The following is a 25,358-nucleotide window of genomic DNA, read 5'->3' on the forward strand; positions in this document are numbered from 1 at the left end:
CTTCTATAAAGACAGATGACATCAAACAATTAAATGCCTTACCTAGACTATCAGAAAACCCATCTGCAATAAGACTTTTAAAAGTAGAAGAGCAACGAGTACCAATTACCACCTCAACAGTATACCGCCAACAGTATCAAACAAATCAAGATGCCGTAATCCCCATCCACAAAATAATCCGTAAACTAGAAAGCCAAGAGGTAGTCAACAAAACCCACTCATCCTTCAACAGCCCTATTTAGCCTATACATAAATCTAAAAGAGAATAGAGATTAACTGTAGACTACTGTGCATTAAATGAAGTGACTCCACCACTAAATGCTGCTGTGTTGGACATGCTAAAACTCCAATATGAGCTAGACTCCAAAATAACAAAGTAATTCACCACTATCAATATTACAAATACATTTTTCTCCATTCCTCTGGCAGCAGAATGCAAACCTCAGTTTGCCTTCACCTAAAGAAGCATACAGTACACCTAAAACCAACTACCTCAAGAGTAGAAACACAACCTCACCATCTACCATAAACTGATCCAGACTAAAAAAGAATGAAGCTCCAGAACATCTACAATATATTAATCACATCATTGTGTAAAGACAGATAGCAGCAAAAGTGTTTAAAAAAAAATTTAAAAATCCAAATTCTCCCAAAAACCAGCTTCACCATCAAGAAAAGCAAAGTCAAGAGACCTGCTCAAAAAATCCAGTTTCTGAGTAAAGTAGCAAGATAGACAACGCCAGATTCCCACCAATGTCATCAACAAGATCACAGCAGTCTCCACCATCCGACAAAAAAGAAACACAATCTTTCCTAAGCGCCATAAGTTTTTAGAGAATACACATTCCTAAGTACAACCAGACTGTGAGCCCTCTCTACCTAATCACCCACAAGAAAACCACTTTCCACTGAAGCCCTAAACAACAACAAACCTTTGCCCAAGTCAAGCAGGAGATTGCTCATACAGTAACCCTCAGTCCAGTCAAGACAAGACCAGATGCAAAAAACATGCTCTACTCTACAACCAAGAGCCATAGTTTGTCCTAAAGCCTTTAGCAAAAAGTACCTAGTAAGACTCAAGGCCAACCACTAAAATTTTAAAGTCGAAGCTACAGAAAGTCTAAAGCCAACTATACTCCAACAGAAAAGAAAATTTTAACAGCCTATAAAAAAGTCCAAACCACCTCAAAAGTAATAAGCACTAAAACACAACTCCTTCTGACAGGCTGACTACCAGTGCTGGGGTAGATGTTTAAACAGACAGCAGACAGCAAACAGACAGACAGCAGGACAGAGCTCTCCTTTATTTTAGTTAGTTTTAGCTAGCTAAGGCAAAGAAGTTCCTTAGACTATGGTTTTTGTTTCCTTTTCTTTAGACCTGTTTAAACCTGCTCTAAACTAAACACCCAGAAGAGCACCGGCAGCTCACACCTGTAACCCACCAGGCCGAGCCTGGGCCGCAACATTTCCAACACCAGAAGAACTGATAAGAGACTGAATAAGCCAAGCTGAAATCCAAAAAAGAGAGTTTTCTGAATTTATCATCTCTTTAAGAGCAGCAAAAGGTTTTATTGTTTAATATAGTTTAAGTTTTATTGTTTAATAAACCGTTTTTTTCCACTTTTCTCCAAAGAAGTGTTTTTTTCCTGAACCAGTTAGAAGAAAGGCCAATTAAATCTGCTTTTCTAGAAAAACCCCTTTGAGGGTTGTCTCCCAAATTTGCCCTGAACCAAGACAACCTTGTAGGCTTAAAACAGCTTTATGAAGAAATAAGCATCCAATGTTTAAATGCAAAGATTTGCTATGAAAGTATCTCCTGATTTATAACACTCATGTTATAAATATGATGTGATAGAAGTGACTCAGGGAAGAAAACCAGTAATTTAGAGGACTACTTCTTAGCCCTTGCCACTAGTCTTCCACGTTCAGTACAGCCCACCACGCTTGCTGCATTACCCCTGATGTAATTACAAAACAACATTTTCCCTAAACTCTTACTATTATTTGTCTTTTTCACCATGGTACTTTCTGGTAGAACATATTGAGGGAAGGAGGGGTGAGGTGCATGTAGTTTTGTTGCACCTTTTGAATTGAAAGCTAATTTAGGAGCAATCCTTTTTATCAGATAGCCATCTAATAGCATGATAATGTGCTGTGTGCCAAAACACTTAACCCAAAAGAATAAAACATCTTTCATATGCTAGAACCAAAGACAGAACAAGCATTTTATCAGGAGACAGGAATTTGCTATGATTTTCAGCATGCTATTTGGAGGGGAAAAAGTTCCCAAGTAGTGAAATAAAATACAAGTTTTTAACTACTGCAAACAGCTTTAATATAAATAAATTATTACTTACCAAAATCTACTCTTGTTAGTATGCACTGCATGGGATGGTCAGTTGTATGCCTTGTTGTTGTTGCACCACTCTCATAACAAGTTGCACACAAATCGTAATCGTAGCAAATTAAACACTTGTATCTGCGACCTCGAAAATTTCCTTTTAAACATGCATCACAGCTGACACCTGTGAACAAAGAAAATTGCTTGAAAACAACAGTAATTTCACATTGGTTTAATGATACAGATTTGTTGCTATAGCCCCCAACAACGAAAGGAATTCAACCAAGAAGCTTTTATGGAGCTAATGTACAATAAGACTCAATTTTAAGCATATTTATATCTTTAAAAAGGCAGTAATCACCCAAAGTGAAAGTTAAAGTAAAATAAAATCCAGTCAAGCACTCAAAATGATAATTTGTTAGGATAGAAATTCTTTTTAATCACTTTTTTCCACTGTTCAAAAGCTTGTTTCAAAACATTCTCAAGGTTAAATAGTATAGTTTGTGAAAACAACAAAGCAAAGTCCACAGCAGACCATCCCACAAGTCACACAAAACCACACACCACCACCAACACATAACACCACCTGTCCCTGGCTTTTGTGTTTATTTTTATAGTTTCTAATAATTAAATTCTGAAGAATACCAGAACCATTTTTCACAACATAAACATATCCAAGAGCAGAAATTTAGGTCTTCTATTTTGAAGTACAGAATAACTTTGACTATATCTTAATTTTATGGTGCATCATCTCTTTAGCTTCTTCCTTTTGGAAGTTCAAACTTTGCACTGTAAATCAATCAGTCACACTGCCTGGGTCAGGAAAAACCTGCATTATCTTCTAAAGGTTTTTGCAGTTTTCTCTGTGTCATTTCGGTACTCTGCTGTTAATTTAGATAAGGACACCATCATCTTTTCATCTGTCAAGGCCCACAAAAACTTCCATCACTGCAGTAGTAAATAAAAGGCCTTCATAATATCTAGTGTGTACAACACATGCAATATTTTGATTGAAGTCCTCCTTTAGGATCAGTTTAAACAAGCTTTTCATAGTTCAGTGCAAATGCAGAAAATTTTATAGAAACAATGTTATTGAAAGAAAGCACTGACATTGACTCCAAGAGGATTAGTAGAGGAAGATCATCACGATCTCAAAACTGCAAATATCCCAATGGTCATTTCCTAATTATAAACTCTATTATCAGATAAAAATCTAGTATTAACACAACTCACTACTACTGCTTGTGATGTCAGGTCCAGGGAGCAAGGTCAAATTACATTGAGAGAATTCTCACAACATCTCTCCAAGCTAGTATTTCTTCATATCATTCTAAAATACCATGTTTTCATTTTGGTAACTTGACAGCAAGTGGCATAACATACTATTTTCATACCCTTTTATGTAACATGAGAGAAAAGCATCAAGAAAAAAAACAGCCTCAGCTCTGTTTTTTAAAATCCATATACTGCATCAATTAAAATTATATAAAATTAATTAAAATTTTAGAAGTTTGCCCCTCTACACCTTAAAAACAAAAAAAAACCCAAACCCCAGAACACTGAAAGATGACAGAATGCCAAAGTGAATTTAATGCATCCTAATTAATCTCAGGTTTTGAGGAAAAACACACTCAGGAGGGGTTCAATTATAAGCAGGGAACAAAAAGAGCAAACCAATAAACAAGTTGTGAAAAGAATTCAGCTTCTTCATGAAGTTCTGATTTACATGATGTTATGCGTAGAAAAGTTACCCATTTTTTTAAAAGGGTGCAGAGTTCACAGTTTGGGCCAGTTGCTGCCAGGGTGGAGTTCTAACTGTTTGTTGTTGATGGTTTCATGTTGTAATCACCTGTTGTTAGTAGGTTTTCGTTAACTACCTGTTGTTGATGGTTGGGAATTCCCCTTTTTGTCGAGTAACACCCTGCTGCTTCCTGGAGGATGGCACCCGGGACGGTGAAGAGGAGGGGACAACGGGGTTGACATGCAAATGAGGGAACCCCTCACCAAACCTAGCAAAAACCCCTAAAAACAATGAGCCAACACGGAATTAAGAGATCGAAGTGATGTCTAGACATGAGGAACAGAATCCAGTGTCCTCTGAGACCCTTTTTACCTTTCACCCTAACCTAAAAGATGTCAGCCAGAAAGAGGACCCCGAATGTCAAACCGAAAAAGCGGGAATCTCCTGGTGCTTTCATGAGGACGGAAGCCCCACCTCTGCCTGCAAATCAGCGGACAAAGCTGCACTTTTCCTCCTCCTCCGTGCCACTCCTGGAAGCAGCGGCAATGTGAGCGCGACCCATTGGTTCTTCCCTCCCGAGCTGATTTTTAATAAAGGCATTAAAAAGGAGAAAGATCCCCTGCCCTATTCATTTCACATGATGCGACAGTGACTTTTTTAAAGATTTTTAAATTAATTCCTATTCAGCGGAAACAGTTTTCCTGCACCTTCTTCAGAATGGTCTCATGGAAATGATCAGAAAAGAAAAACAACACAGCTTATTTTTAAATAAAGTTTTTGATGCATTTTACATTAGAAAATAGCAAGGAGACTTTTTCAGTTTTTCTACTGTTAATTGCCAACACACAGGTACCTATGTGGACTGATAAACAGACCCAAATAATGACATTTATACCAATGTACCCTCTTTTCACTATTAGAATAAATATGGCTACCAGGTTTTGTTATAAAACTTGCTGCTTGTTGTCCTGGGTAACCCAAAATGTTATTATATTCCATATCTATCTGTGCCCAAAAATTGTTACTGTCTCTTTAAGACTCTGTGTCCAGAAAGAATCGCGGGGCAGGCAGAGGGTCCCTTTTTTAAAGCCAGGTTGCCCAAGCAGAGCTTATTTTTTTACCCGGTGGCATTTGCACAGTGCGGAGACATTCCTTTGGGTTTTTTTTGGTGTTTTGGGGTTGGGTTTTTTTTTTGTTTTGTGGGTTGTTTTTTTTTTTTTGTGGGTTTTTTTGTTTATTTGGGGTTTTTTTGTTTGTTTTTTTGTGGTTTTTTTTTGTTTGTTTGTGGTTTTTTTTTTTTTTTTTTTTTTTTTTTGAGAGCATGTGTTTCTTGGTCTTGGACTGCCTAGGGGCAAATTCTGGGAGTGCCTGTCTGCATTCGAGGCTCTGGGCCAAGTGGAGAGGAGCGGCTCCGTCCCAGTCTGAGTCGCCCCAGCCTGCCAGCCAACTGCCCTACTGACAGCAGGGCTATGTCCCTCCACGAGTTCTAGCCCTTAACTGAGTGCCAGCCATCTGAGTGTGCCAACAGCATTCGCTGACGGAGTTGCCTTCGCCGGATGGCAAGGGGGGAAGGGGGGCTGGCGCCATTTTCCCCTTTGTCTCTCGAGCCATGCGCTCGGCTGCAAAACACCAAATCTTGGGGGGGAGAGGGGGGGGCGGGGGTGGTCACTCCTGCAATTTAAGTTTCTCTTTTGATGCCTATATAACTTAGGTAAAAGTTACAAGGTGCTTATATAGCTTGATATATAAGATATCAATATAACCTGATATTAATATAACCTGAATAATAATTTTCTATACTTATGTAACCTGAATCACAACTTTTTATGCCTATTATTATAAATAACAAATATAGTTATTGGCTTTGACATTTATGTATTAACTTTTGTTTTGCAAGTTATTATTGATCACAAAAATCCTGATATAGTACAATTTGTAATTACTGCTTTTGATATAGTATAATGTCAGTTTATGTATGCATCATATAGCTTTTATAAATAGTAGTGTAATATATACTATTTTAGACTGTAGCATAATAGAGGCTGTAAAATGTTGAAATACTTTTTCGTGTAACTAACTCAGAAAATAGTGTAAAATAATTAGGTGAATTCCCACATTCGGGGACTATCTTATTTGAAAGACAAGATAACAGAAACAGAAACCAGAGCGCCAAAAAAAAAAAAGAAGAATGTATTGACCCATGTTATCAAGGAGTGAAAATGCAACAGGATAGAATCACAGGAAGAAATAAAATATATTAGTTTAATCGATAAGATAGCATAAAGACAAGTCAAAAGTTAAAACCTGTTGGAACCCTGGATGTTGAGAAATTTAGACTTTCTGTGCTGAAAGGCACAGACCCTCAAGAGAACACTACATTTGACCTGAGGCCATGGAAAAGGCTTCCAAAATTGAATGATAGAACTGGGATTATGGGTGTGTAGTTTCAACAGAAGTGTATAATATCACACGGTGAAAAACTTAGAGTTTAAGGTCCTTATAGATGTAGATGGATAATGACATGCTTGGCTCTTGCAATTAAGGGATGAATATTGTGTGAATATTAAGAGAAGCTTTATTGATGTATAGTTATGTTATTGTAATTTAAATGTCCTCTGTTCTCCCCATAGTTCCCTTCCCCCCCCCCCCCCCCCCCCGTATTGTTGCCATCAGGCAGCCTGGGTTGTCTAGGACAAGTACAAAGAAGGTGTGCACATGTGCCCCTTACATGGGGCAGCTGGGAATGGAAAAGGTTGTTGCTGGGGGGGGGAGGGGGCACGCAGCATGACAACACCTGACCCTCCAATCAAGTTGCAAGAAAGCAATCTCCACCAATAAACATCAAAGAAGAGTTAACTGACAGACTTTGGGAGGGGCCAGGGTTGGCTGATGCAACCCCCAGGACTATAAAAGACTAAGTATTCATCTTGAAGATGAGCCAGCCATGTGGTAGGCAGCCACGAGGGCAGCTTCCAGGCCTGCTTTTCCTTATTTAGTACTTTTGTTGTATTTTTGTCAAGGTTTAATGAACCCTTAAAATTCTTTAAGTGATCAGTCATTTCTCACAAGGTTTTAGAATATAGTAATATATATAAAGCTAAGATGGAGGTTTTAGTGCTGTGGCTGGTTCTTCTTCTTCACCTTCTTCTTCATGGGTTTGGGTGGTATTTTGTAATTGGACAAAAAAGTCCACATTGTGGGACATGAGTGATTAGTTATTAGGTTAAAAGTAAAAAAAATGTAGGTTTCATTTCTTAATTGGATAGGTTTTCTTTAAAAGACCTTGTAGAAATAGCTACATGACCATTTTTGTAGCTTGTTAGTAAAATACTGTAGAACTCACAGCTTGTAAGACTGTGATATAGATAAGAAATAATAAACATCTGAGTCTGAACACAAAATACTGTCTTGAGCACTTTCAATCCCGACCCTGACAGAGGCAGAAAAGAAGCAAAAGAACCGACAAAAACCAAACAAAAGAATGTTTGAATATGTATAAACTCTTATGAATATATATGTACCCCCTGTAATATAACAATATATAGAGAACACAGTTTAAGTTAACAGTGTACTTTTGGTAAATAGCCAAGCACCCCAGCACTAGATTTTATCCCTTTTATTGTTTAATAAACGTTTATAAAAATTTTAAATAGTAAACAGTGTTTCTCACAATTTGGAGGTTCCACCGAGATAACACCTCATTTCCATAACTCCAGGAGATCCTGAGTGAGAGGCACCCTGCTTAGTTCAGCAGCTCAGCCGAGCTTCTCCTGATGTTATTGGTGATAGCAGGTCTGACACTCAGTAGATAATAGGGATAAAAAGAAAAGGGGAAGAAAAGGTTCACCAAGAAACTGTGGCAATTATCAGCCCCTAAACTGTGCATGAAGACCTACACAGGTAGGTAAGTATAGTGCGGGATGGGGGGGGGGGGGGGTGCGTGCGAATACCGGGAGAGTGAATGGTGTGTGTGTGAGACATGGACTGGACCATCCAGATCTGCGAAGAGAGTGCAGAGTCCATCTACCTGCAGTTCCATCTCTCTACGAGGGGACCAGCCAGCAAAGGGACAAAGCAAAAAGGGGGGACCAAGTGAATCCCGGAAAAATTGTAAGAAATTCCTATAATTTGATTCCGCGTGTAGGAACAACAGCTCCAGTCAGTACTGCACCGGGCCCAGACTTGACCTACATTGGAGCTTAAGCCTGATACTGTAAGTCCGTGCTTAAGTGTACGGCTGGGTAAGTCACCAGAGTGATTAAGGATGTTTGTGTGTGAAACAGTAGTTAGAACAGCAAGCTGCAAAAGGTGGTACATGAAGAGGTTCTGATCCTTATCCAAGGACACTCAAATCGAGAGTTTAGTAGAAGTTATTCCACTTAAAGAAGCATTATAAAAGAGGGGGTTCTGAAGAAATTTAAAGCATTTTAATAGATAGGATCTATTAAAAAATATATATTAACACAATATTAAATAACAGAGGTACCTTAGTGTTGTGTGAATGTGTGAATAGAAAATGAAGAGAGTATATATGTTTTACGTCTTGTGAAATTGATGAATGTAACGATTTTGGGTTGCAATTTTCTGTTAAGGTTGTAGACTCAAATGTGAACTTTTGAATATAGTGTGAGTGTAAAATCTATCAAAAGAAATAGTGCTAAACATCCACACAACAGACGGCCCGATTCCAAGAGTGTGAAAAAGTAAATTAAGGATCAGAAATCAGGCACTGAAATGTCTTAATTTCTATAAAACTGTAAAAAGTAAACAATCCAAAGATAAAAACTGGTTTACGAGAGACAATGACTGAGTCACAAGAAGCAAAGATAATTAAAAAAGTGTGCAAAAAACAGCAGTTAGTCCTCAGAGATAAGAGAATGAGACACAGGCCAAGCCATAGGAGGACCCCTGATGGAAAGCAAAAGATGGAAAACTGTGGAACAGTGGTTATTAGGGGGGTTAAAGAAACAATCCCATGGGCTTCGAGTGCCCGCAAGACATTTGCTGAACAGCAGAAGAATGGGAAGGCCCCAGCTGAGGAGCTAGAGAAATTAAAAATTAAAAAAAAAACAATATTCAAATACAAATCATAATACAGTAACTAGACAAGCCTTATTGAAGATAACTTCCATCATTCATACTAAGCCAAGTTAATAAAACAATAAGCTAAATGATCTATTAAAATAAGCGCAAAAAGTATATATATACAAAAAGAAGAGAAGGGAGTAAGGACAGTAACTAAAATAATGGCAGCTGCTGTTATGGGAGAAAACTGACTTGTAAGAACCCACTCACATAAAGAAGTGAGACACCAGTCAGTGCAAAAAAAAAAAAAAAAAAGGAAAAAGTCTCTAAAGAAAGAAAAAAGAAATCCAACCACCAAAGCCCGATCTGTCATTTTTGCAAAGAAAAAGGACATTTAAAACAAAACTGTCATCAGAGGGACCTAAAAGTTTTCCAAGACACTTAAAGAACTGACAAATAAGGATGTCAGGAGGTATTTTCAGTTTTTCTTTCCAAATTCAGAGCCCCAACTAATATCTGGAGTTTTTGCCTTTAAAGTCCTTTTATAATCCTTTAAAAATACAGTAACTTAAGATAAACAACTTATTAAAAGCAATACTAGTCATGAATTTTTTCAGTTATTATCTTCTAACAACCTGCTAAAAATGTTACAAATAACCTACATACTGCATTAGCAAAGAGTGCTTTAAGAAGCACACTTAGTTTTATTGAAAACAGTTCCTTTAAACCAAGTTTATTACTACTTCTGTTTGTGATACTGAGTCCCCTTTAAAACAAGTTAAAAGCTACTTATAAGACCTAACCTACTTTTTTAAGCAAACTATATAAAAATTCAACATAAGCAAATGAAATAATTTTAAATAATAGTAATATTATATAAAACTACTGTGAATACCAAAAAGTATGCCCTTTGTTAATATTTTGAAAGAATTAGCTTACTGTTGTTAATCTTATTAGCATTACAAAAACAATCACAGCAGTCGTCAAACCCTACTATAAAGCTCAAAGATTTTATCTCATTTTTTATTAACTTAAAGTCTTTGACAAGCTAACTCTTATCAGCAAATAGCCTTAATGCCATCTCTTCTAAATTCTCTTGTTAAACAAGTTTAAAAAAACAACTTATTTTTATATAAGTCACTGAGGTAAGTTACCTTTTCTTGATATAGACTGCTTATACTCTTTCCATTACCATCTCTTCTCATCAGAACTAATAGTATTCTTAAAGAAACAAAGTTCATGCTTTATTTAAACATTCTTTTTAAAAAAAAGAAAATAAAACTATGTGAATTCCATACATTTGTGAAAAATATAAAACTGATACAATTTTATTTGTCTTAAGCATTAGCTAGTGTTTAATATTCTGTACCATGAAGTAAGTTTGTTATAATCTTGCCTAACATCAGTTGATTTTTTTAAACTTTTTGCTTTCTTCGTACGCATTTAAAAAAAATACCCTAAAAACATTTATAAAGTTACCTAAAATAATCATCAGTAAAACAAAACACAATTTTTTTCCTGAAAAACTAATTATTTCCTTTCCTAAATGCCCATTATGGGGCATTAAAAAAGAAGTTATAGCCATAAGCATAAATTTATATTTTCAGCTTTTATTAATGCATAATTTTATTATATTACTTAAGTAATACTTTCACTAAAACCAGTGAGAAAAAATTTAAAGCCTTATGCTGTAAGCTGTTTTCAACTGAAAAATTCTACACTGCACTTTGCTTTTAGATGAAAACCACTATTTATTGTATTTATGAAACTGATTTTTTCTCCTATAGTCTTCTTTCCCCTTGAAATATATTACTGTGCATTCGTTCGAAATTAATCAAATAAATCAAAACTATAGGAATCAGTTTTTAAACTTGATAATTTGTAAGTTTGCGATTTGTAAATTGTTAAACACTAAGGGCTCCCAAGGTGTAAAAGAGTAAACCCTTATAAAATATTTTATAAAGAGTGCCCCTCGAGAGAGACTACTCCAGTGTTTATAATTTTGGTTTGTTCAATTTAGTATAATAAACACCTTCCCAGAGAGAAGTGAGACTTTTAGAAATCAACTGTGAAAAATGCATATTTTATGATTGGCTTTTTGCAAATATTAAAATGAATATTATATGTGTTATGTTAGAAAGTTATGCTGTATTAATTTTCTTAAGTACTGTGTTAAATATAGTTTTAGGTTATAACATAATGTTAGAATAGAAACAATGCTATGTAAGATACTTTTTTTTAAGAGAGGACTCGTACCGAGATGGCAGCCACAGGACACCTGAATCTTTCAGAGAAAAAGAATTTATTGCTCTCTTATCGAGTTCTTCCCACCTCGCTCAGCCGTGAAGATGCCGTTAGGATTCAGAGGAAGAAGTTGACACTGACCAGACAGAATCCTTTGTTGGAATGGAATTTATGGATCATGTATGAGGTGTATGAATATGCAATAGGCTATTGCTTTTAAGGGTTAATCTTCTGTTAACGTGTGTCCTTTTTGGGGCTTATTTTGCCCCAAAAGAGGTACCTGGACTGTCCGTAACTCCTTGTTTTTATTGTCTTGTATTGTCCTAATCCCATTTGTCCAAATTTTTATTACTCTAATTATATTACTATTTTTATAACCATTTTATTCCTATTAAACTTTTAAAATTCTAAGAACAGGTGATTGACGTTTTTCACACAACTTACACAGAGCACCCCTGGAGATGATCACTAACCTTTAGAATAATATAAAATATAATATACAAGCTTTATTTTCTTAATTAAATAAATTTAGTGCCAGGTCATTTTCTATAAAAATAATCTGGGCACAAGGGTAGTTGGTGTAACATTCAAGCGATTATTGCTCTGCCCAGCTTGCAGGGAGAGAGTAAAAAAAAAAACAAACCTGTGTGGAAAGTCATTACCTGCTGCCAAACTTGTATATCATGTCCAAGGAAAGCTTTAAAATGCAAATAATAAAAAAAAAAAAGAAAAGAAAAAAGAAAAAAAAAGAAAAAAAAAAGGAAAAAAACCAAAACACCAAACTTTGTGGGGAACTGTAACAACTTATTGCAGTCGTGCACACTCTTTGCCCAGGGATTTTTTTGGGAATTCCAAACATCCCTGCACTGAAGATAGGGAGAGCAAATTTAGGTACAGGAAGACTGCAAGCAACAGATTTACACCTAGATGTATGTCTTAGGTTGGAAATGGTGGTGTGTACTCCATTCCTATCTGTTAGGGGTGTTGGGCGGTTATCTTTTGTTAATTGGGCAGTTTTCTTTATCTCTTCCACAAACCAATCCTCCCTCAGGCAAATATCTTTTGTTAATGGGCCATTGAATCTCACAGCATGACTGATAAAAATTACATCATCCCCCTGTGAGATGCTCTGCCCAATGGGAGGAGCCAAGCATTCCTTCCTGGATATAATTTGAGATTTTTTGACACCAGGACAGCCTTTTCCACTGGATTCCCAAAGGAAGACCAGGCCCATCAACACCACCACTTGATTTTCAGAGAAAGACTACACCCTTCTACAGGATCGCTGCTTCAACAGAACCACACCTGTCACTCCAGGAGGACTGCAGCCACCATTTCAATTGGACTGATACCAACACCTCGACCCACAGGGTGTCAGGTTGTATTCTGACTCTGTCTGTGTTGTTTTGTATTACTGCATTGTTTATTTTATTTTTTTATTTTCCTAATAAAGAACTGTTATTCCTGCTCACATATCTTTGCCTGAGAGCCCCTTAATTTAAAAATTATAACAATTCGGAGGGAGGGGGTCTACATTCTCCATTTCAGGGGAGGCTCCTGCCTTCCTTAGCAGACACCTGTCTTTTCAAACCAAGACAGATTCTCGTGCCCAACGTCAGGCTTGAGTGCATTAAGAGGAAAAGGGTGAAAAAAGGAATAATAGTTCTTGAGTAATCCAATTTTTGTGTGCTGATATAGGAAACATCCTTAAGTGACACCATGTGGTCTAGCTTACCCTGGTTTGGGTGGCACGTTATCGTGGCTATATTTCTTCCATTTGCAGGCCCTTATCTAAACATGGGTCTAATAACTAAGGCTACTGTGACTGTTATCCTTTATTTTTTTATTGGTTAATAAGGTGAGGAATTAATGGATCTTTAACTTCCTTTGGAAAGCAGGCATGTGGATTCAGAGCTATCACACACTAACTGAATGTTTTTGGGGTTACTTTAATAATGGCACCTACTGTGAGGAAATGACACCAGGGGAAATTTTCTCCCAACCCTTTAACCATCTCTTTGGGTCTGCCTCACCAGTTTTGGAAGGGTTCAGATCTACCCTAAATGCTAATGATATCATAAAATGGTTGGTGTTGCTGATAGGCCTGTTCTATTTAGCATTCAGAGATAAGGGAAGATTAACCTGGATAACCTCCCTGACACCTACCCCAGAGACTACGGATGCTGCCCCAGAGCCCATCCCTGCCCCACAGCACACCTCAGAAATGAACCATGCAGATTGGGTGGGCATACTTGTGAAGGAGATAGGCCAGATACTGAAGGAGTATATTTCCCCAGCTGGTGAGAAGCCCTCCCCCTGCCTCAAAGAAGAAGAGTCTAATAGTGCAGCAGGGGAACCCACAGATGTTACAACCATCCTGGTTCCAGCTGAACTGCAAAGGTAGTCACAGCCAGCAGCAGTCTCCCATGTAGAAACAAGGAGGTCTAAGATGAAATAAGAGCACCCAGACAAGGATAAGAATGGAGGTCCCTCACAACCCACAGGGGAGCCAGAGGTTGCGATCATCACTGAGTCTCTGACATATGAAAGTCTCCGTAATCTGCACCAAGACATTGTGTGATGGGGACGTGAGGCTATACAACCTGGTTACTTTGGGTCTGGGACCTTATGGGTACAGGTGTCCAACTGGATGGTGGTGAGGCAAGGAATTTGGGACCCTTGACAAACCACTCAGGTATGAATCAGATTTTTCTAAGGGAGCCAGGGTCCCTTTCCCTCTGGGAACGGCTTTTAATGAGTGTCAGAGAGGTTTGTCCACAGCGAGAGAATGCAGGAGCACCACCATAGAATGGGCTGGAAGACTCTTGAAGAAGGGACCCGACAGCTGAGAGAAGTGGCAGTATTGGAGGTACTCTTTGGGAGGGATGGACAGCATGATAATGACCCCGACAAGGTCAGGCGCCCAGGGCAAATGTTGTGGAGTCTGGCAAATCTAGGGCCATCTCAATACACCACCTTCATTGCAATGATTAATGCTGATACCAACTGAGAGACGGTGGGCTCTGTTGCCAACAAGCTTAGAAATTATGAAAGTATGATCAGTGGCCCGATGCAGGCTCATGTCTCTGCTGTGATTAAAGACCTCAAACAGGAGATGAGGGAGGTGGTGAGGGAGGAGGTGAGGATGAACAGTTCCCATATCGCACCAGTACAAGTCACAGGCCCCAGAGTCAGAGACCAAAGTCCCCCAGCTAGAGAGAGAGGGTACACCCCAAGGGCTGACCTATGGTTCTTTCTGTGTGACCATGGGGAAGACATGAGAAGGTGGGGATGGGAAATCTACTTCTGTCCTGGCAGCACAGGTGCTTCAACTCAAGGAGGAAAACACAAACTGAGGGAGCTCCACTAAAATGAAGTTAGCCTCAACCTCCCATGACCAAGCTGCTGAGTATGATCTATCAGATCCCCTTGAAGGGATCTCGAGTATGTATGCCCAGGAAAGAAATAATACCAGGTGTCCTAGGGTGATGTTATGATGCTTGTATCCCTATTCATGTGTTCTGTTTAAGCTGGATATTATGTTCTCTGCCTTCAAGACTGGATCTGAAGAGCAAATGTTCTGTTTTGTTATCAGCCTGCTCTCCCACAGCTGGCAGGACACAGAGACGGGGAAGTACATAGTGCAATTTTTGCTTTTTCCTTTGCTTTTTGCTTGGCTCTTGCTCTTGCTTCTGCTTTGCTCCTGCTTTTCTCTTGCTTTTTGCTTCTGCTCATTAGTTAGTTTAGCTAAGCAGTCCAAATTTTTTCCTGGACTGTTTCTCCTTTCCCTTTTTTTGGAACCACTTGAACCTGCTCTGGACTGGGACCTGGGAAACACCAAGAGTTTGCACCTTGTGGCTGGCACCAGGTATCCCTAGCACCGAAGGGACTGATAACAGAGCAACCACCCCCAAGAGAGACTTTCTGATTTTGTCATATTTTTCAGAGTGGTGAAAGAGTGGTGTCATCCTGTATTGTTCATTTTGTGTGCTGGGGGGTGCTGTGCCTGTTAAATAAAAAGGTTCTTTTCACTTCTCTCAGAGGAATCCTTCCCAAACCAGTTGGGGAGAGGGGCCGTGTGGGTTTGCTTTCTGGAGGGGCCCCCCTTTGGGGATTCTCTCCCAAATTTGCCCTAAACCCGGACACCAGGGTGAGAGAGACCCTGCCTCTAGCCAGAAAGAGGCACAGGAAAACCAGATCTTCTGGAAAGTGTGGATCCAATGGCCTGACACATCAGAGACATAAAAATACGACGCCTTAGTTGATACTGGTATGCAGTGTACCCTAATGCCATCAGGACACGTGAGGGCAGAGCCTGTTTCCGTTGCCAGTGTAACAGGGGCATCGCAGCAATTGACCCTGTTGGAAGCCAAGGTGAGCTTGACTGGGAAGGAGTGGCAGAAACATCCTATTGTGACTGGGCCAGAGGCTCCGTGTAGTCTAGGCATAGACTTTCTCCGGAATGGCTAATACAAAGACCCAAAAGGACTCAGATGGGCTTTTGGCATAGCTGCTGTAGAGGCAGAAAACATTAAGCAGTTGAACTCCTTGCCTTGACTATCAGAAAACCAATCTGCAGTAGGACTCCTGATGGTGGAAGAGCAACGGTGTTGTATTGCACTAAATAGTTTATTTAGTTGTTGCACTGGTGACGGGTTTTCCCCCTCCCTCATCACATGGTTTCCCCCTCACCCCCCCCCGTTAAACACACCTGGTCTGTCCCACAGGTACTTCGCCCCTCCCCAGTGGCATCCCATTGGCTCCGGTTCTCTCTCCCCCGCCCCTCACCCCCTAGGGTATAAAACCTCCTGTGTGAGAGTTCCAATTCCTCTTTTTTACCTGTGTGACCCATCACCTGTGTCCTGCCCCCAGCCAATAAACAGGATACTTGCACCCACGTGGAGAAGAGCGCCTCTCGTCTTTTACCTCCGTCTATGCGGGTCCGTGTGGGCTAGAGTCTTAAGCTAGCCAGATTGGACTCATATAAGGCCCAGGAAAACCACGGGTTGCCGCACAATGGGTGCCAATTGCCACCTCCACGATGAACCACCAGCAGTATTGAATGAATCAAGATGCCGTGATCCCCATCCACAAAATGGTCTGTGAGCTGGAGAGCCAATGGGTAGTCAGCAAAACCCACACACCCTTCAACAGTCCCATCTGGCCTGTGTGTAAGACTGACAGTGAATGGAGATTGACTGTGAACTATCATGCCTTGAATGAAATGACTTCACCGCTGAGCGCTGCTGTGCCAGACATGCTGGAACTCCAGTATGAGCTGGAGTCCAAGGCAGCAAAGTGGTACACCACTATTGACATTGCTAACGTGTTTTTCTCCATTCCTCTGGCAGCAGAATGCAGGCCTCAGTTTGCTTTCAGCTGGAGGGGCGTGCAGTACACCTGGAACCAACTGCCCCAGGGGTGGAAGCACAGCCCCACCATCTGCCATGGCCTGATTCAGACTGCACTGGAAAAGGGTGAAGCTCCAGAACACCTGCAGTACATCAATTATATTATTGTGTGGGGGAACATGGCAACAGAAATATTTGAGAAAGGAGAGAGGATCATCCAGATTCTGCTAGAAGCCGGCTTCACCATCAAGAAGAGCAAAATCAAGGGACCTGCCCAAGAGATCCAGTTCCTGGGAGTAAAGTGGCAAGACAGATGGCATTAGATTCCCACTGAGGTCATCAACAATACCACCACGTCTCTACCAACCAATAAGAAGGAAACACAAGCTTTCCTGGGTGCCATAGGTTTCTGTAGGATGTACATTCCCCAGTACAGCCAGATCATGAGCCTTCTCTACCTGGTCACCCGCAAAAAGAACGATTTCCACTGTGACCCTGAACAACAGCAAGCCTTTGCCCAGATCAAGCAGGAGATTACTCATGCGGTTTCCCTTGGCCCAGTCATGACAGGACCAGAGGTGAAGAATGTGCTCTACTCCGCAGCCGGGAACAATGGTTTGTCCTGGAGCCTTTGGCAGAAGGTGCCTGGGGAGACTCGAGGCCGACCACTGGAATTCTGGAGCCAAAGTTACAGACGGTCTGAAGCCAGCTACACTCCCACAGAGAAGGAAATCTTGGCTGCCTACAAAGGAGTTCAAGCCACCTTGGAGGTGATTGACATGGAAGCATAACTCCTCCTGGCACTCTGACTACCAGTGCTGGGGTGGATGTTAAAAAAAAAGGTTCCCACCACCCACCAGGCCACCGACACCACATGAAGCAAATCGATTGCCCTCATCACACAACACGCCCGTATTGGAAACCTGAATAGCCCTGGGATTTTGGAGATAATTACAAACTGGTCAGAAGGTGAAAACTTTGGTCTCACTAAAGAAGAGGAACAAGAGCAAGTGACACGAGCTGAAGAAGCTCCACTATACAACAACTACCAGCAGAGGAAACACGCTACACTCTTTTCACTGATGGTTCCTGCTACATTGTAGGGATGAAATAGAAGTGGAAAGCAGCCATAAGGAGCCCTACATTGTTGTGGTGCGCATCCAATTTCCAGTTGTGTTATCTTCCCTGTTTGTATTGTTCTCCCCATTTTGTAATGTTCCCCCCAGTTGTAATCCTAAACCTATTTTGATGGTTCAGTCCTGGTTTCCCCCTCTCCCTGAAATGGTTCCCTCCCAGTCTGGGCATACTGCCAAGCCCTTGTCTTCACCCCCGTTCCCTTAGCAACCACCCCACTTGTTACATTTTCCCCTCCTCCAGAGCCCTGTCCATCTCCCGGGGCCCTGCCCATTTCTCCAGAAACTTCTCCCTTCCTCACAAGGTGATTGGGCAGGTGCTCCGAGCCCCTCCCTAGCTCTTATATCATTAGTTCTCGCCCGTGTCAGTTATGTCCGATTCCCCTCCTCAGTTTCCCCCATTGGTTCTTGTACCTATGTTCCACCCCCTTTATATACTGCTGTTGCTCTTTGTTCTCTGCCTTTTCCTGCCTGGATCCCCTGGAGACAATGAGACAATAAACCTCTGGACTGCACCAGGCGAGTTAAGACCCTCTTTTCTCTCAAGCTTCTCCGCTTTTGCCGCTCCTCTCGATATTGCTGCCCTGTCGAAGGTGCTGCCTGATGCCCCGGCGATTTAAGGCAGTGCCCCCCCGCTGCTAGCTGCTGCTGTGCTCCCAGCTAGCCGGCGCCGCCTCCCCCCCGCTCTCAGGGGAGAAAAGTGCACTCGACGCAGCAGCGCGGCACTACATGGCAGGTTGCACAAGCTACTGAAGGAAAAGGTGGATCAAGTCAACTTGTGGAACTCAAGGCCTTTCAGCTGGCCCTGGACATTGCTGACAGAGAGAACTGGCCAAAGCTCTACCTTTATACTGATTCGTAGATGGTAGCCAATGCTCTGTAGGGCTGGCTGGAAAGGTGGAAAAAGGCCAACTGGCAGCGTAGAGGAAAGCCAATCTAGGCTGCTGAAGAGTGGAAAGACATTTCCTCTCAGGTAGAAAATCTCTCTGTGAAAGTCCGTCATGTCGATGCCCATGTCCCCAAGAGTAGAGCTAATGAGGAACACTGAAACAAGAAGCAGGTAGATCAGGCAGCAAAAGTAGAGGTGTCAAGGATAACCTTAGATTGGCAACATAAGACTGAGTTGATCCTAGCTCGATGGGCCCATGATGCCTCAGGTCATCAGGGCAGAGATGCCACCTATAGGTGGGCATGAGACCAAGGGGTGGATTTAACCATGGACAGTATTTTGAAGGTCATCCATAACTGCGAGACATGTGCTGCCATCAAGCAGGCCAAACGAGTGAAGCCCCTATGGTATGGTGGATGGTGGTCCAAATACAAATATGGGGAGGCCTGGCAGGATGACTGCATCACACTGCCCCAGATACGCCAAGGCAAGTGCTATGTACTAGTGCTGACCATGGTGGAAGCCACCATGGGGTGGTTGGAGACCTACCCTGTGCCTCACGCCACTGCCCGGAACACCATCTTGGGCCTGGAAAAGCAAGTCCTATGGAGACATGGCACCCATGAGAGAACTGAGTTGGAGACTGGAACCCATTTCAAGAACAGCCTTATCAACACCTGGGCCAGAGAACATGGTATTGAATGGATATATCATATCCCCTATCATGCACCAGCTGCCAAAAAAGTTGAACGGTGTGATGGACTACTTAAGACTACCCTGAAGGCATTTGCGGGGGAACCATTAGAAATTGGGAAATGAACTTAGCAAAAGCCACCTGGATGGTCAACACCCAATCAAGCTGGTCCATCACTCTAGCTGGTCCTGCCCAGTCTGAACCCTTGCACACAGTGAATGGAGATAAAGTCCCTGTGGTACATATGAAAGGTATTTTAGGTAAGACTGTTTGGATTAATTCCACCTCAGGCAAAGACAAACCCATCTGAGGGATTGTTTTTGCTCAAGGACCTGGTTACACTTGGTGGGTAATGCAGAAAGATGGAGAAAGCTGTTGTGTACCACAAGGAAACCTTGACTTTGTGATAATCACATAACCTCTGAACAGAGAGAGACATAATTCTCTCTGAGGATTTTCCTGGGAAGCTGTGAGAAAGCTCAGAGAAAACAACTCTTATCTTCATTTGCCACGCCTGTTGTTGTGCACATGTGAAATGTTTTATGGAGATTGTTTACCGAAGGGGGGGTTCTTAATTGGACTCTGGTGATGGTTTTTGGATTCATTCACCAACTAGGTCAAAGCTGTATCGGACTGTCTGGCAAGGGCGATGGGTTTTTCTTAATAGTATAGTTTAGTATAGTATAGTATAGTATAGTATAGTATAGTACAGTATAGTATAGTATAGTAAAGCAATAAAGCGATTGATCAGCCTTCTGGAATCATAAAGTCAATGCTAATTGTTCCCTGTTCAGGGGCTCGCTGCTACAATAAGTGGTAAACCCTGATGTTGGGTGCAGCCTAGGCTGAAGAGCCAGGACCCGAATGGATCCAGCTGAGTTCGCAGTCAGGGCTGAACATGGGAATGGTCTGCTGAACCCTCAAAGAAATCGCGTCCGGCAGCCCTTTGTGAAGTCGCGGGACGGGAGACGCCGGCCGGCCGCTGGGACCCTGCTGAGACCAGAGAAGCCCCACGCAACTCACTTGTAACCAGACACCTTCTCCTCTCCAGGAGAGGTAACATAAACCCTTCCCCGCGTTTTCCTGGAGATTCCTCCCTTGGGACTGCGTTTTGGCGCCATAGCCTAGAGGCTGGGGCGGGGGAAAGATCTCCCGACAAGAGCACTGCCCCCGACCTGGGGTGTGTTTGCAGTTGGGAAGAGATGCCTGCAGAATTAGGCACTCGATTTTCTGTTAGAGGAGGTCACCCTAGAAGTGTGGAAATTTCTGGCTTGTCATCACAGTATCCCTGTGTCAGAAGAGACTCTCTGCAGGTTTTTCAGTCAGGCAAAAGCTCATGGCTTCCCCATGGATGTGGAACCCTCCCTGGATCCACGGGCCTGGGACCCACTGGGTCTCTACCTTTTGGGGAAGCTCAGGCGAGGTGCGAGTGTACCTTGACAACTACCGATCTGGTAAGCGCTTTACAGAGTTGTGAGGGACAAGACCCTATTGGAGGGCCATTTCACTTTGATGGGCACGTCAGACTTGGACGTGGAGGAGCATCTCACCCCAGGCAGGTGGCCATCAGCCTCCCCGCCGCAGTCTGCCAGGGACTAATCTAGTCAAGGACAGCAGCCGCCGCTGGTTCCTTCCCCCCTACAAAGGCGGGGGGGGGGGGGTAGGGGGGTGGCATTGCCCACAGCGCAGTCAGAGCAGCTTGCTCCGGGCTTCCCGGCAAATGCGCAGGAAGGACCGAAGCCTTCAGCAGCTCAAATCCCTCAATGATTATTCCGACTGGAGCCGCAGTCGCTCCTGCCCCTTTGCCTTCGCCAGTGCAAGAGGGACCATCGCCTCCCCCTCGTCCTGTGGCGTGTGGATCAGCCCCATCGCTGGGTTCTCCTCCTGTGCCAGAAGGTGCGGAGCCGCCCCCGCCGCCTCTACCTGGCCCAGTTCTGTGGGAAAATTAGGGAAATAGCGAGCAGAAGATCTCGGGCTGTACGCATAGTTAGGAAGCCCCCTCCTCATCCTGCAGTCAGACCCTCACTCCATACCCGGCCGCTCCCAGCCGGACATGAGTCAGGGAAGTGACACGGGCTGCCCAAGCCATAAGTACCCCTGAGACCCTGCAATAAACGCCATTTTGCTATCCACCACGTTGGTGTCAGTAGCTTTGGACCAAGTGACCCTGTCAGATTTGGGTCACCGTGCCGGTGCCCGGAACCAGGCCACCATGCCAAAGCTGCAACATTTTGGTGCCCAAACCCGGGAGCCAACACCCGGGGTTCGGGGATCACTTGGACAGGGACCGGCAGCTGCACAGCTGGACTAGTGCAGCGGGGGGGATGCCCCCGGACCAGCGAGGGACATGGAAGCAATCACGAAGGTCGTAACTCAAATACATGCTCAATGGGGGGTAGATTGTAAGCTTCAGGATCTGTGTCTCGCTATTCCGAGACTCATTAAATTGGGGGCAATAGATAGCCCCGTGGATATACTCCATTCGGAGAAATGGGACCATTGTACTAAGGTTCTCACCGTGGAAACCATGTCCTGCGGCTCGGAAAAAGTTCTTAAGTCATGGGGCAGAGTTGTGCAAGCCCTGCAAAAGGCAAGGGAGGAACAGGACACCTGGCGTGTTGCGAAAGCCTGGCTGCTGGCCCCACCGCAGCTGGGGGTGGGCGCGGCAAAGCAGACTGCGGAGGACTTAGAGCAAACCGGCGGCGAAAAGCCGTGAACGCCGGACCCCCCCCAGCAGACCGGCTTACCATCAGAGGGAGGGGAGGACGCGCGGTCGTTTTGGCAGGGACTCGCGGAGGAGGCGCGAGCGGCGGTGAACCAGCCGAACCCCGAAGGGGAGGATAAAAATGCACCACCTCCATATGCGTTCGAAAATGGCGGTGAAACGCATGTTCAGGGCGGAAATGAAGGCGCCGCGGGCGGAAGTGGAGTCAGCCCGCTTAACAACGCATGCGCGGACGACCGGGGGGACGGGGCGGCCCCCGCGCAGGAGCGTATGTCCAATCAGAGTGCTCAGCTCACATTAGGTCCTTATAGGGCAAGGACCTCCCCCAGCAGGAGGGGGGACGACCCCAGGGGGAGGGAACGGTCCGACCCCCGCAAGAAGGGGCAGGGTCGGAGCCCGAGAAAAAGGCAGAGCAACCCGGAAGTGTCCGAGCAGTCGTCTTCCGACTGGGACATAGACTCGAGCTCCGAATCGGAGAGGGGGTCGGGGAGTTCGGATTCAGACTCGAGTTATAACAGAAGAAAGGCAGCGGCACATAAGGCAACTAACCACAGCATGGGTAAAGGGGATACCGGAGAAAGATCAAACTCCGCTTACAGACTGGTGTAAAATAAAAATAGCGTGCGCTGAACGGACTCCGTCAGCGAAACTGGTGTTTCCGGTCCGGGTGGGGAGACTCGGCGGAAACCAAAGGACCTATTCTCCGGTAAACCCGAAAGACGTGCAGGCAATTATTAAAGTGATCGCGGATAGGGGGATTAATTCTGCAATGGTTTCAACACTTATCGATGGTGTTTTTGGGGGAGACGACATGTTACCTTTTGATATTAAGCAGACGCGCCGAATGATTTTTGATGGGGAAGGGATTATTGTGTTTAAGCAAGAGTGGGAAGATAACTGTATTAAACAGCTAGCCCTAGTAACAGGGGCAGACCACCCACTGCATGGCTCCAGCATACAGAGGCTAATGGGCACAGACCCCACTAGGATCACTCCCCAGGCACATGCAGAGGGCCTGAGGGCTCACGAGGTTATGACAACAACCGTGCTGCCCGAGAAGCCATCCGTGTTGCCTCTATAGTAATAGCCAAACCATCCCCTTGGGCTACGATAAAGCAAAGTGAGAGTGAAAGTTTCACTCAGTTTGTGGACCGTCTGCAGTCAGCCTTGGACGCCTCGACATTACCCTCAGAGGCAAAAGGTCCAGTGCTGGCAGAGTGCCTACGCCAACAATGTAACTCAGCCACCAAGGACATTTTAAGATCACTGCCGCAGGGGTCTAGTATAGCTGCCATGATCAGACACGTTGCAAAGGAAGAACACCTAGCTCCCATTCAAGCAGAAGTTCACACTGCAATAACGAGTGTCATGGCATGCTTTAAGTGTGGCCAGGCTGGGCACGTGGCAATAAACTGCCCCCAGTTAGGACACCCATCAGCAGCTGCTCCACCACGCCAGGGGAAACCGAGGGGACCATGCTGGGCATGTGGTAGGAAGGGGCATTTGGCTAAGGAATGCAGATCCAAGCATCAGGGAAACGGGAGAGGGAGGGGGCAGCCGGGCCGTATGCAGCCTCCTCCCACTGGGAACACGCAGCGGCCCAGCTACAGCAACCCTCAATGGGGCACAGGGTTCCCATGCCCACCACCACCCCCTCAGGGAATGACCAACTTTGCCACCCAGCCAATGGTCCAACCGAACCCACCTGCACCTCAGGAATACCACAAACAGCCCCTTGGGGAAGAGGTCCCTGGGTGGCTTTGGCGATGAAAGCACGGGAACGGGACCCGTGGGTGGCCGTCGCCGCGAAAGTGGGCAAGCACCCACTGATCGTGTGGGCAGTGTGTCGTCTCAAACACAGCTCCGACGACTCGGCCATCTGCCTTCCCTTCAGCGTGGACACAGGGTCAGACGTCACCGTCATCCCAGGCATACATTGGCCTCGACCATGGAAGCTAGAAGAAGCCCCCATGGTGGGCGGAGTTGGAGGGCTGTCCTGAGCCCACAAGAGCGCCCAACCAGTGGCAATAACCCTCTGCACCGAGAGAGGACCGGGAAGAACTATCACCCTCATTACATATGTGATGTTGGACTGTCCACCCTTACTGGGAAGAGATGCCCTTGCCCTGCTGGATGTTAGGGTGACAAATTTATTCTAAGGGCCACTGTAGCATACCCACCATTGCCCATCAAGCTGACTTGGAAATAAGCTGACCCAGTGTGGGTCGAACAGTGGCCCCTGTCAATGCCTCGAATGACTGCCCTCATTGAGTTAGTTAGCCGTGAATTACACAAGAATCATACAGAACCCTCTACAAGTCCATGGAACACACCAATTTCCATAATACCTAAGTGGTCTGGTGAAGGCTTCCGTCTCCTGCACGATCTGCGGGAAGTAAACAAGCGAATCCAGCCTATGGGCCCTGTGCAAAAGTCGCTACCCATGAACTCGATGATACCGAGAGGACAACCCTGTGCAGTGCTCGACATCAAAGACTGCTTCTTTTCTATCCCCCTGCACGAAGACGACAAAGAGCGTTTTGCCTTTTCCATAGTCTTCCCGAACAGCCAGCGGCCTAACCTACACTTCCAATGGAGGATGCTTCCACAGGGAATGCTCAACTCCCCTACCATCTGCCAGATCACCGTGGACCGAGTGCTAGCACCTGTCCGGCAGAGCAATCCAACTGTAACCATCGTGCAGTACATGGACAACATCCTGATCTCAGCACCATCCACAAGACAAGTGGACCAGCTGGTGTCAACCGTCTCCGAGACCCTGAGGACGAATGGCTTTGAGGCAGCGAGTGCAAAAATAAAAAAGGGACCGTGCGTGACCTTCCTAGGAGTGGGAATCACAAACTCCTACATAACTCCTCCCCAGATGAAAATCCGCCGGGACATCAAGACGCTGCCACGACATGCAACAGCTGGTAGGGTCCTTACAGTGGCTCCGTAACATCATCCTGATTCCTCCCGAGGTCATGGACCCTCTAAATGACCTCTTGAAAGGGAAGAACCCATGGGAGCAGAAAACCCTGACACCAGAAGCGGTAAGCTCGCTCGACTTCATCGAACGTCAGATGTCAGAGAGCATGCTCACCAGATGGGATTCAAGTGCTCCAGTCGATCTGTATGTCCACTTTACAAAAAAGGGGGGAGTGGGAGCCTTAGCCAAGGACCCTCTGACAAGGCCCAACCGATACTATGGGTGG

General features: G+C 44.1%; 1 protein-coding gene across 1 annotated transcript in view; it reads right to left on the bottom strand.

The window, feature by feature from the left end:
* The window catches only part of LOC103824839 (E3 ubiquitin-protein ligase KCMF1-like), a 106,880-nt gene that overhangs the window by 36,624 nt on the left and 44,898 nt on the right, over nt 1-25,358 (bottom strand). Inside the window, exon 2 of the mRNA XM_050986462.1 lies at nt 2,358-2,525. Within this exon, the coding sequence (XP_050842419.1) occupies nt 2,358-2,525 (168 nt within the window). The remainder of the gene's footprint in view (nt 1-2,357; nt 2,526-25,358) is intronic.

Source organism: Serinus canaria, chromosome W, assembly GCF_022539315.1.
Source record: "Serinus canaria isolate serCan28SL12 chromosome W, serCan2020, whole genome shotgun sequence".
Classification (NCBI taxonomy): domain Eukaryota; kingdom Metazoa; phylum Chordata; class Aves; order Passeriformes; family Fringillidae; genus Serinus; species Serinus canaria.